This window comes from Melopsittacus undulatus, chromosome Z (assembly GCF_012275295.1).
Source record: "Melopsittacus undulatus isolate bMelUnd1 chromosome Z, bMelUnd1.mat.Z, whole genome shotgun sequence".
NCBI classification, from domain to species: domain Eukaryota; kingdom Metazoa; phylum Chordata; class Aves; order Psittaciformes; family Psittaculidae; genus Melopsittacus; species Melopsittacus undulatus.
Window position 1 is genome coordinate 61,445,667 of NC_047557.1, and position 13,693 is coordinate 61,459,359.

Consider the following 13,693-nt stretch of genomic DNA (forward strand, 5'->3'; position numbering starts at 1 on the left):
GCAGAGGGAGGCCAAGCATTTATGAGAATTCTGGCTCCTGGCAATAAATTTTCACCTATGAGCAGCAGTCCACATGCACATTCACATGTTTCATGACTGCAGCCATTAATGCCCTACATTCAACTTTGCCATGAAGCACATGATTTTCATTCTTAGCCCTGCCATTGCAGAACCACTCTCCCAAATCAGCATCAAGACAACCTCCAACCTGGTCAACAAACCAGTGTTGTGAAATGGGCCACCCCTTAAAAGAAAGATACCCACGTGAGTAACATCAGGTGTCCACATCAGAATTAACATCTAGGAAGCTAACACAGAGGGAAAAAAGGCAGTTCAAATGGCATGAAAATTACATGGTCAATGAAGCACTCCCTCTTGATTGCACAACAGAAGGGAAAGGAGTAAGTGATAGTGGCATAGTTGCGTTTGTTCCTTATGAACCCAGCCTTACAGCAGTACAGAACAGAGTGTTGAGAAGCTATGAGTACCCTCCAGTTAAAACTTGCCACCAAATCCACAGAGGTCACACAGTACTAGTAAAAATACATTTGAGTATGCGCGTCTAAAATACGTACCTGGTTAGTCAGATCTGGGGACACATCAGTCTCCAAAATGTTTATTTAAAGAAGCAGCATCTTATCTAGACATCCCCTGCTCCCCTTAACAAAGGACATCTGCTATTTCTGCAGTGGAACTTACCCAAATACAGGCAAGGGAGATGGTTTTGCATTGCAATTTCTTGAGCTCGTAAATGTTTCTTAACAGTGATGGGATAGTAAGTACCACCTTTGACAGTAGCATCATTAGCAACAATCAAGCATTCCACCCTAAAAATAAAACAACCTTATGAGAGAGAAAAATATTTCTAATGACTATAAATATGTCTGTTGGTTAAGATCTGTAACATGCTATGGACTCTCAAAGTCCTGATGCTCAGAGTCCTCCTCACCTGTACTCCATCAAATGAACACTGTAACTGTAGTCTCAGCACTATGACGTCTTGTTTCACAGTCCCTTAATTCCCTAAAATAAAGCTCTACGGCATTATATTTAATTTCAACATCAGTTTTGGAGGTACCTTTAGTGAGTAAAATTAATTCTAAGCCCCAGATAGCCTCACCCTGTTTTATTTTAAACTGCTGTAGGTACTTAGTGATACACTAATCTCTTTCCTTCATTGGACACCGAAAACTCTGTATGTGTTCTGCTTCAATATGGGATACACTAACTAAAATAAAACATATAAAATCACTTTCTTTTTGTTAAGACTGAATAAATTAAGATACCAACATTGGTGATTTTTTCTGGGTCAAAACTGAAAGACTAAAAAGTGCTAATAGCTTAATACTGGAAACTGAACAAAATTATACCTTCTTCCATTTCATATCATCAGTAATATAGACCACTGGTATCTCTCACCCAGACACTCGTCCAATGCCTGTGATAACGCCTCCTGCTGGCACCTCTTCATTACCATACAACTGGTAACCTGCAAACTGGGAGAACTCCAAGAATGGAGACCTGAATGATGACAAACAGAGGGCCATTTTAAAAACAAACTGGCCATATTTGTCACTGAATTGCATTTAAAAGGTTACATTTTTAAAAACATTATTTTTTTTTCAAGAGAGGTGACTATTTTGAAGAACACTGTAAAATCTCCACTGTGTAATTTGCCAGTGTTTATGGAACCTAAAGAAAAACCAAGTCTATTGGAGTATCTAACCACAAAAGAGAACCTGAAATGTTTTTTAAAAACCAAAATACCTACCCAGGATCAATAAGCCTGTCAATTCTCTCTCTGGGTAACAGTTTTCCTCTTGATGTGTGAAGCTTACGAGCTTTTTCTCCACCTCCTGTGATACAATAGTAAATTGCTGGATTTACAAAGGACACAGATAAATCAACGCTTATATTAAAACTTCAAATGGAAGCACTGATGAGTTCCCAGTTTTGAAGTATGGATCTTATCAATAAATTTGCTTCCACTTCAACCAGATTTAGGATATTGATAAAAAAGCTAGCTTTTCAGAATCTACTCCATTTTCCCCCTCATTTTTGATAGTAGTCTTGAGGTACATATTTTAATAAACAGCTGTCTGAAACCTTCCCTCACTGCTTGGCAACAAACCAAAGGGCTGAAAACACAAATGTACAGACAAAGGCACAGCAGTAAGAACTACTTACTATTCCCCCAGATTGGTTCAAAATAGCTATGCTGATTCAAGTCTTGAAAGACTCAACACAATCTGGATTCATTTTCTTAGATCACTCCAAAACTGTAAGAATTGCTCAGACACACAGCATTTAATACCAAGTGTATCTTTGCTTCATTTCAACCCTTTACTTGAGGTCATCCTAAATCATATCTTTTGCTCTCTAGAGCTTTCTGTCATTCAATACCTAAGATTTGTTGACACGCTTCAGCCTCTTTACAACAGCTTATACAAACATTGTCTCTCTATGTAGACAGATCACTGATCCACCTCATCAGTCTAAAATTGTCTCCTCTGTCCAAAATAAAAAAGTGCTATTTTGCTACCATTTTTCCTGAGACTTCAAGATTTCTTTGTCATCTAAGCATCACTGAAACAAAGCTTTTAAGCCTACCTTTCAAGCCTTTATGCTCACCTCCTTCCTTGATCACTACGTACATTATTTCCTACCCGTTAGGCATGCCAGAAACTCCACAATTTATTTCTGATTGAGCCTGTTCGTTAGGTCTGTGTATCCAGCCTAAATCTGAATCTTGAGAATTTCTGTACAAGTTTCTTAAGATACAACCTCTCATATCCACCTACAGAGCGAATACTCTCATGCAAATTTTCAGCATCCCACATCATAGTAACTACAATATTCTTCCTTACCTCTACCTTGCCTTTCCCATTTACACCCACAGTGACGCTGCACAAATAATTTCCCATCCTGTGACTTCATGTATCTCTATACATTCCCGCTCTTTACAAACTAGTCATAAATGCTTGCCCTCCAGGCCTTGTAGCCATTCTACTGAATATTTCTTGACCATTTGCTTTACCCTAACTGATGTCTATTCTGTAGACTGAGAAGCAGCAAATGGAACAAATCTGAAGGCATTTAATTTTAAATCCTTTCTTTACTTTCTCCTTTACAGTAATGTCTATAAGAACTTCACTGTGGCTGCTGATATGCTATGATTGCTGTTAGTCACAGAAACTAAAAGTATCTCAAGTTGCTTCTTGTGCTTGTTATCAGAAATCCATCTGTTTTAATTTATCATAGCCTATAAATTCTGTGATGGCAGGGGCCATCTTCTTGTTGCACAGCTGAGGATTACTCAGTATAATGGGGCTGGGGTTCACAAAAGCCTTATCCACTGAAACAGAAAACAAAGAATGAAGCATTCACTGTATTCCTTACAAAGACCTCAAGCAAGAGCTCATCCTCTGAAAGACAGCTTTTACTAAGAAAAAAGGTGTTGCACTTATCACAGAATCCCAAGGGTTGGAAGGGACCTCAAAAGATCAACTAGTCCAACCCCCCTGTGCAAGAGCAGGGTAACCTAGAGTACATCACACAGGAACTTGTCCAGGTGGGCCTTGAATATCTCCAACATAGGAGACTCCACAACCCCCCTGGGCAACCTGTTCCAGTGCTCTGTCACTCTTACAGTAAAGTTCTTCCTGATGTTCACATAGAACCTCCTATGCTCCACTTTACACCCATTGCCCCTTGCCCTATCACTGGATATCACTGAAAAAAGCCTAGCTCCATCATCCTGACATCCACCCTTTACATATTTGTAAACACTGATGAGGTCACCCCTCAGTCTCCTCTTCTCCAAGCTAAAGAGACCCAGCTCCCTCAGCCTCTCCTCATAAGGGAGGTGTTCCACTCCCTTCATCATCTTTGTGGCTCTGTGCTGGACTCTTTCAAGCAATTCCCTGTCCTTCTTGAACTGAGGGGCCCAGAACTGGACAAAATATTCCAGATGTGGCCTCACCAAGGCAGAGTAGAGGGGGAGGAGAACCTCTCTTGCCCTACTAACCACACCCTTTCTAATGCACCCTAGGATGCCATTGGCCTTCTTGGCCACAAGGGCACATGCTGGCTCATGGTCATCCTCCTATCCACCAGCACCCCCAGGTCCCTTTCCCCTTCACTACTTTCCAGCAGGTCAACCCCCAGCCTGTACTGGTACATGGGGTTGTTCTTCCCCAGATGCAAGACTCTACACTTGCCCTTGTTGAATTTCATCAAGTCTCTCCCTGCCCAACTCTCCAGCCTGTCCAGGTCTCGCTGAATGGCAACACAGCCTTCTGGTGTGTCAGCCACTCCTCCCAGTTTAGAGTCATCAGCGAACTTGCTGAGGGTACACTCAGTTCTCTCATCCAGGTCATTGATGAAAATATTAAACAGCACTGGTCCCAGCACCGACCCCTGAGGGACTCCACTAGTCACAGACCTCCAGCTAGATTCTGCCCCATTGACCACAACTCTCTGCCTTCTTCCTTTCAACCAGTTCTTGATCCACCTCACTACCTGATTGTCAAGCCCACACTTCCTTAGCTTATCTATGAGGATGCTGTGGGAGTCAGTATCAAATGTCTTACAGAAATAAAGAAAAACCACATCTACCACTCTACCATCATCCCTCCACCTAGTCACTTCCTCATAGAAGGCTATAAGGTTGGTCAAACATGATTTCCCCTTCATAAAACCATGTTGGCTGTTCTTAATGACCCCCTCATCCTTGATATGTCCAGAGATAGTGTCAAGAATAAGTTGTTCCATCACCTTTCCAGGGATGGAGGTAAGGCTGACCGGTCTATAATTACCCAGGTCCTCCTTCTTGCCTTTCTTATAGACTGGTGTGACATTCGCCATCTTCCAATCCTCAGGCACCTCTCCCGTTTCCCACAATTTATCAAAGATGATGGAGCGTGGCCTAGCAATGACCTCCACCAGCTCCCTCAGCACTCGTGGGTGCATTCCATCTGGACCCATTGATTTATAGATGTCCAGATTGCATAGCTGATCCCTAACCCAATCCTCATCTACCAAAGCAAACTCGTCCTTTGTCCTGACTCCTTCTGGGGCTACAGGAATCTGGGGCCTTTGGGGAGAGTCTGCAGGAGTAAAGACAGAGGCAAAGAAAGCATTCAGCACTTCTGCCTTCTTTGTATCCTCTGTCTCCAGGGCACCCACCTCCTTCAACAGTGGGCCTATACTGCCTCTTGTGTTAGTTTTATTTGCTATGTATTTGAAGAAGCCCTTTCTATTGTCCTTAATCCGACTAGCAAGATTAATTTCCAAGGAGGCCTTAGATGTCCTAATTGCCTCCCTACATCCTCTAACAACTGTCATATATTCCTTCCAGGTGGCCAGCCCCTCTTTCCATAATCCATAGATTCTCCTTTTCCACTTGAATTTGCCCAGCAGCTCCTTGTTTAACCACGCTGGTCTCCTAGATCCCTTACTTGATTTCCTACTCATTGGGATGCTCTGATCCTGGGCTTGGAATAAGTGGTCCTTGAATGCTGACCAACTATCATGAGCCCCTTTACTGCCTACTACCCTTTCCCATGGGACTTCCCTTAGCAGTTGATTGAAGAGGCCAAAGTTGGCCCTTCGGAAATCCAGAACTGTAGCCTTGCTAGGTATTCTATTCCTCCCACACAGGATCCTAAACTCCACCATCTCATTGTCACTGCAGCCAAGGCTGCCATTTACCATCACCTCTTCAACCAAACCCTCCTTGTTGGTGAGTACTAAATCTAGCAGCGCTCCTCTCCTAGTTGGTTTGTCCACCATTTGCATTATGAAGTTATCGTCAATGCACTGGAGGAACCTCCTAGACTGTGAATGATTGGCTGTGTGAGTCTTCCAGTAAATATCAGGATAGTTAAAATCCCCCATGAGGACTAAGACATGTAGTTGCGAGGCTACTTCCAGTTGCCTGTAGAAAGCCTCATCAACTCCTTCGTCCTGATCAGGAGGTCTATAATGGACCCCACAGCTGTATCACCTGTACCAGTCTGTCCCTTAATTCGTACCCACAGACATTTCACTTTCTCCTCATCTGCCCCTGGACAGAACTCAATACATTCTAGTCGCTCTCTCACATAAAGAGCAACTCCACCACCTCGCTTTGCTGACCTATCTTTCCTAAAAAGGACATAGCCATCCATGAGCACATTCCGGTCATGTGAGCTGTCCCACCATGTCTCTGAAATTGCCACTAGGTCATAACCTTTAGACCACACACAGACTTCTAACTCCTCCTGTTTATTCCCCATGCTGCGTGCATTGGTGTACAGGCATTTCAGGGAGCGAGCAGAGCATGCTGATGGCACCCTTGGGAGGTGGGAGGCCTTTTGGTCTTCATTAATAGTAGAACAATGCCTCACTAGTTCAGCTACGACCCCCTTGCACTTTGAATCTAACCTGAAGCTCTGTGAGTGAGCTCTGCTAACTCTTGCCCTAGTACCCTTTTTCTCCTGCGGGACAGGGTCTAAACTATCCTTTCCCACAAATGAAACAATAGATTGATAGTCCTCCCTAGTCCGCCATCCTTCAAGCCCTAGCATGTTTCTCTTGGGCTTGTCCCTAACAGGCTCAGTTAAATCCCCTCCCCCCTTCATATCTAGTTTAAAGCCCTGTCAATAAGCCCTGCTAACCCCTGCCCCAAAACCCTTTTCCCCCTCTGGGACTGGTGTATCCACCTGCCACCAGCAAACCAGGTGTCTCATACAGCAGCCCATGATTGAAAAATCCAAAACCCTGCCTATGGCACCAGTCACGTAGCCATACATTAATCTGCAGAATCTTCCTATTTATCTCTTCACCCTTGCTTGTAACAGGTATTGAGGCAAACACCACTTGCACTCCAGCATACAGGTAACAGGTATTGAGGCAAACACCACTTGCACTTATCCTTCAGATGTATTCAACGTAACTACCTAATTCCTCTTATACTTAAATGATGGGCAAAGCAAGCTCAACTGATGTCACTCAAAATGGTGTATTAATATCCTGGTGGAGCTGCCTAGATGGAAGAAAGATGAGGGCCATGTTCTTGTCCTGTTATTACGTAACGGGCAAGAACAGGAAAATAGCAGTGAAGATGGCCATGATCATTATCTCATGGGCCACACAGGGAATTGCTGAAGTCTCTATATGCAGTAAAAGACAGGGGTAGTCCAAGCATTTCAGCATCTCCTCAGGATATCCTGGAGCTTTGCTGCACAGCAACAAAAAAAAAAAGGCACAAAATCTTAATTGTGCTTTATTCCAAAGCCACAAAATAAACTTCATTATATAAGAACAATATATATGAATAGCACACAGCATTATGATGGAAACAAGAAGGAAGAATTAAAGCTGTGTTCAACCCCTGGCAGTGAAGTCAAGCAATTATAAACCATTTTAATTTTATTGTCCACATTAATTACAGGAAACTATACTTAATTCAGGTAGTCTTAAAAGGATGAAATAGATTTCAGTCTTACAAACTATTACAGACTTGCTTTTGTTTGCCAGCACAAATACAGTTAAGGTCTTTTAAAAGACCCTGACATTAAAAAACTATAAAAAATGTTTCTGTAAATACATCAAGCAGCAGAAGGTGGGCTAAGAATAGTGTCCATCCTCTATTGCATGCAGGTGGAAACATAGTGACAAAGGATGAGGAAAAGGCTTAGATAATTAACGCCTCAGCCTTTATCAGTAAGACCTGTTGCTCTCTGTGTACTCAGCACTCTGAGCTGGAAGACCAGGATGAGGAACAAAATGAACCCCCCCATAATCCAAGAGGAAATGATCAGTAACCTGCTACACCGCTGAGACACACACAAACCTTTCTATGACAAGGTGACCTGCTTAGTGGATGAGGGAAAGGCTGTGGGTGTTGTTTACCTGGAATTTACCAAATCTTTGACACTATTTCCCCCAACATTCCTAAGGAGAAACTGGCTGCTCATGGCTTGGATGCATGTAGCGTGTACTCTTTGCTGGGTAAAAAAACTGGCCAGACAGCTGGCCCCAAAGTATTGTCGTGAATGGAGTTAAATCCAGCTGATTGCTGGTCACAAGTGGTGTTCCCCAGGGCTCAGTACTGGAGCCAGTTCTGTTTAATATCCTTATCAGTGATCTGGTTGAGGAGATCAAGTGCACCCTCAGTAATATTCAAATGACACCAAGTTAGGGGTGTCCCTTTGAGAGTACAAAGGCTCTACAGGGGGATCTGGACAGCCTGGATCGATGGACTGTGGCCAGCAGTATGAGGCTCAACAAGGCTGGGGCTGCACTTGGGCCACAATAACCCCATGCAGCAGTACAGGCTTAGGGAAGAGTGGCTGGAAAGCTGCTCATGAAAAAGGGCCTGGAAGTGCTGACTGATGGAGCTGAACATGAGCCAGCTTGTGTCCAGGCAGCCAAGAAGGCCAACAGCATCCTGGCCTGTATCAGCAATAGTGTGGCCAGCAGGGCCAGGGCAGTGATCATCCCCCTGTACTGCACTAGTGAGGCTGCACCTCAAATTCTGTGTTCAGTTCTGGGCCCCTCACTCCAAGAGAGACATTGAGGTGCTGCCAGGGGGTCAGAGAAGGGCAGCAAAGCTGGTGAAGGGTCTGGAGCACAAGTCTGATGAGGAATGGCTGAGGGAACTGGGGAGGGTTTAGTCTGGAGAAGAGAAGGCTCAGGTGGGACGTTATTGCTCTCTACAACTGCCTGAAAGGAGGTTGTAGTGAGGTGGGGTTGGTTTCTTCTCCCAAGAGATAGGATGAGAGGAAATGCCCGCAAATTGTCCGAGGGGAGGTTTAGATTGGATATTTGGAAAAATCTCTTCACCAAAAGGGTTGTCAAGCACTGGAACAGGCTGCGCAGGGAAGTGGCTGAGTCACATCCCTGAAGGCATTTAAGAGACTTGCAGGTGTTCTGCTTTAGGGACATGGTTTAGTGGTGGACTTGCCAATGCTGGGTTAACTGCTAGACTCTATGATCTGAAAGTTTTTTTCCAGCCTAAATGACTCCATAATTCTATGAAAATCCTCTTTGCACATGAAGAGACTAACATGCAACTTGAACAGAATCACACTGGCCAAACACAAAAGTAGGCAGCAGTGGGTGAAGCAAAGAAGCAGGTGAAGTGCTTATCAGTAAAAGCCTTTTATTAATAACCCTATCTATTTTCAAAAATTAGTGCCATTAGAAGCATACATTCCATTAAGATTTTAATGATTAAAAATTAACCAATTCTAAATATCTAGTTCTCACTACCTTCCTGCTTACTTTTTGGCTCTCTGACAATGAAATTAATCTTCCATTTGACTAAATCTGCCTTGTTTTTATTTATGTCTGCTTTCAGTAATTTATGGATTTGCTTGCATTAGGATATTGCTCTGATAGTCAACTGGCAAGCAAAAAAGCACAATAAAACACTTGATATTGTGGTAAACAAAGAAGTGCTAGTGGTATGGACATTTTTCTTAGCCAGCCTGAGTTACTTTAAAAAAAGAATAAATCTCAACAAACAACTAAATTCTGAACCAAATTAGCTTGGACATAAACCTTTCAAGATGTTCAGATGTCACAAGGTGGTAAATCTAGACTTAAATAGATAGCTAAAATTTCAGCATGACTGCTATAATCCAGCAAGTATGTTGTATCTGAATGAACTGATTGATGAAGATACATCTATAAGGGAGAAAAAATCTGAAGAACTAAACTAAACCAGTGTTTAGAGCACATGTTCTAAAATCTACCATACTTACCTAATCTGATTTTTTCTGCTTGCTGTTGGAGTTTGGTTACCAGTGCTTTCATTCGTTCATAGTTTTCCTAAGTGGAGAACAAACCAGCATTTTATGTTTAATCAAGAATGACAGTATTGGTTTTTAATAAACAAGCACAGAATGTTCAAGATTTATTTCTCTTCCAAATTTCACTTTACCCTATTAAATATTATTAAATAAATCTGCATTGTCTTTTAAGTAATAACATTTCTACCTATGTATTGTCTTTCCTCAAGCATCCCAAAGCATTTAATAAAAAGAGTAAAAAACTCTGAGCATGTTAGGATTGTAAAAGACTAGTTCCAAATTTAATAAATAAAACCAGAATTATCCGTTATAGAGTTGAAGTGCTACTTTTCAGGTTTTGTTAATTAGTACAGATTTGCTTTTTTAATCTAGTTTTGTAAAAAGTATCATGTGGATTAAATTAAGCACTGCTAATTTATGTCTTGTTATATGTCTTTATGTCTTATTTTGTGTTTTATACCAAAAGATGAATGACCTAGACCAAATAGAATTTGGTTAATGTTTTTATATTCTTGTTGTTCAGGCAGAACATAAAGCTTTTAAAAAACAGAAAAGTCTGTTCTTCTTAGTTTTGAATATGACTGATCCAGTACTGAGCTCACAATTTCTATCAGAAGCTCTGTGTGCTTATTACAGCAGTTATTTACCATTTATTACAAATTAAAAGGTATTAGTCAAGCTTAATTTGTTGTTTGTTTTTTTTTCCCCAGACATTAATAGCTACATTACCTCTCAAAAAAGTGAAGCTCCAGATATACATAGTAACTGCTGCATTAAAATAAAATCATACTGCCTTATCTAATTCTAATTTAGAAGATGTTAGAGTCTACTTTGACAGAAAAAAATAAAGATCTGGTGACTCTTTATATTCAGACTCAAACACTCACAGTTAACATTTCCCCTAAAAGCAACAAGTGTCGCAGTTAAGTTTGTTCAGCTCTGTGTTGGTCACTGAAAGGCACCAATATGCAAAGGAGGAAGGAATAAAAACACGTACACAGACACTGTGCATTCAAGCCAGTTTCATCACTGTGGCAGCATCCCACAAGCTAAGAACAAAACAAGACATGTCATGTTAACTTTACTCTGATGCTCCTATGAGAGACTACAGACAGCTACTGTGGCCACACAACCACCAGCAGCACTGAAGGAACCAAAACCTACTTTTAATCCTTTGCAAAAGACACTTTACAAGTTAACTGGTTTTGCCTGTGAAAAGTCTGTGAAACATCCATTGCAATTCCACACTTTTAAAATCTGCAGTTGTCACAACACCCACTTCTACTGTATGTGTTCAGTTTGCTCAGCAGGCTCATTTCGCAGCATTACGCATATATTTTCCCTGATTTTCCTTGTCCATTCAGCCTGTTTCCTCTAAATACACTTACTTTTTGCACACAGTAATGAGCTTAAAAACTCACCTTTAACACAGAAAAAAACAAACCAAATAAACCCAGCTAAAAATGGCAAAGCAAATTAAAAGGGGCACAGCAATTGCAATCACAGGCTTACTAGCTTCTGAATTAACAAATCACGGTAACTACTTTAGCTACTCTACATAAAACACTGTGAAAGGATGATTCAGATAACCTATTAAAAAAACACTGTATTCAAATATTACAATTGCTTAAATTCACTTCATTTCTAGCCTTATCTTTCATGCCTTTAACCAGAACACAGCATCACTATATTTTACAAAGGAATCCTACAGTAGGTTTTGAACACACACAGAGAAAAGGCTCCGCTGAGAAACAGCCGTGCTAGTTCTACCATATATTTGTGAGCTTTTTATTAATTAATGACAAAAAGGCCAGTGAAGTGACACAAGTTGTTATGGAAACTTGCCCTTCCAGCAGTAAATTCTGTAAAATCCTACTGTTAACATGAGGGCTTCTAGAAATGTTAAAGAAAAACTGAGAGGCAAAACCTGCAGACTAATCCTGAAGTTATTACACAGGCTAACTGAATTACTGCTACATGAACTAAGTGGCTACAAAATCTAATCCCTGGAATATTTACACAGATTTCCCAGAATTCAGACTCTCTTATTTTTAGATTACATTTTTACTTGCCTGGTTTGAAAGCCAGTTTATATTATGAAGGCAAAGGTGCCTAGCTGAATTCACAGCCAGAAACACATTAGCTAAAGAAGACCTTTAATACATATCCATATGCCTTCATGTGTTTGCACCTTTATTCCCCGTATTACTTTTGTTTCAGATGGTGAAGTGCCTCACAGCAGGGACCTCAGTTCTCTGTCTTTAAAGCACCACATGTGTTTACAGTGCTCTGTAAATTATTTCTACCAAATACTAACACCATTAGATACTTTACCAAGCTTTGCTTTTGAAATCAAAAGATACACACTCATAAAGGCAAACCTAGAGACAGCTTAGCTTAGCAAACACATTTATAAAAATACTACTTCTTGAGAGTTTTGGTATGCTAAACACAAATATGCACACAAATATACATACACACACATATATATATATACACACCCACTCCACATGCACAAGTTTTGTACATGGTTGTATATAAACACGTACTGAAATTCCACAGAAGTTTCAGTCACCTAACTTCTGTCCCCAGATTTAGTTTCTGCAAAACCAAACACAGAACCAAAGGCACCATTTAAGAAAAGAGTTGCTTCTCTTGCTGTTTGATATTTGACTTGGAACAAATGTGAAAACAAATGCATGCCCTCCTGCCAGTTTTGATCCACACCAAAGCTGTGTTTTTCTCAGCCTAACCTGTGACACAATTTTTTTCTTGAACATGATGACGACAATATAAATATGATGCAGCTGATATGGTGTGTTGTATCAGAAGTGCGACCAGCAGGTCAAGAGAGGAGATTCTCCCTCTCTCCTCTGCTCTGGCGAGACCCACTCTGCAGTACTGCATCCAGCTCTAGGGCCCTCAATACAAGAAGAACATGGAGCTGTTGGAGCAACTCCAGATGAGGCCACAGAGATGACCAGGGGGCTAGAGCACCTCTGCTACAGAAACAGGCTGAAAGAGTTGCACTTGTTTGGCCTGAAGAGAGGCTCTGGGGAGACCTTAGTGCAGCTTCCAATGCCTAAAGGGGTCCTACATGTTGTTTGGAGAGGGACTTTTTACAAGGGCATGTAGTGACCAGACAAGGGGGAATGGCTGTAAGATAACAGAGGGGAGATGTAGATCAGATGTAAGAAGAAGCTCTTCCCTGTGAGGCACTGGCACAGGTTGCCAGAGAAGCTGTGGCTGCCCCATGGCTGGCAGTGTTCAAGGCCAGGTCCTATGGAGCTTGGATCAGTCTGGTCTAGTGCAAGGTGGGTGGGCTCTGTGCTGTTGCAGAAGGTTGGAACTAGATTAGCTTCAAGGCTCCTTCCAAACCAAACCCTTCCATGTCATTCTGTGCTAGTAATGTCCCATAAAAACCAAAACAATATATACCAGACACAAGTACTGGTTTCTTCATGAAGACAACTGGAAATCCACCTATACTTTTTGTTGCAAACATGATTCCTTCTGCTGCTGCTAGCATTCTGATTTAAAAAGGAGACATGTAAAATCATCCATAATGAGGCAGCAGACAGTGCAAACCCAAGGTCTCTCTCACGTGGCACCTTTACACTCAGCATGAACTAAATACAGCCCTCGCCACCGAAGGTGCCGGTCAGCGAGCGCAGCGCGCTAAAACCGGGCCGTGCGAGGCGACCCGGGGCTGACGGCAGACGGTGTGCGGCTCGGCCGCGGTGACACAGCTGTAACACCGCTACCGCACCCACACCACGGCGCCACTCGGGCCATGGCCCGACGCCCACTCGCCGCCGAGTTCCGCGGCCTCTCGCAGCCTGCGTCCCGCGGACGGGGCCTCTCCTCAGCAGCCCACACGAGGGCGCGGAAGC

At 42.2% G+C, this 13,693-nt stretch overlaps 1 protein-coding gene across 1 annotated transcript in view; it reads right to left on the minus strand.

The window, feature by feature from the left end:
• MCCC2 (methylcrotonyl-CoA carboxylase subunit 2) overlaps positions 1-13,693 on the minus strand; it is a 42,436-nt gene that overhangs the window by 28,361 nt on the left and 382 nt on the right. Inside the window, exons 2-5 of the mRNA XM_005142984.2 lie at positions 9,753-9,819; positions 1,772-1,856; positions 1,420-1,521; positions 700-827 (exon numbers count right to left, since the gene is read on the minus strand). Coding sequence (XP_005143041.1) covers positions 700-827; positions 1,420-1,521; positions 1,772-1,856; positions 9,753-9,819 — 382 coding nt within the window. The remainder of the gene's footprint in view (positions 1-699; positions 828-1,419; positions 1,522-1,771; positions 1,857-9,752; positions 9,820-13,693) is intronic.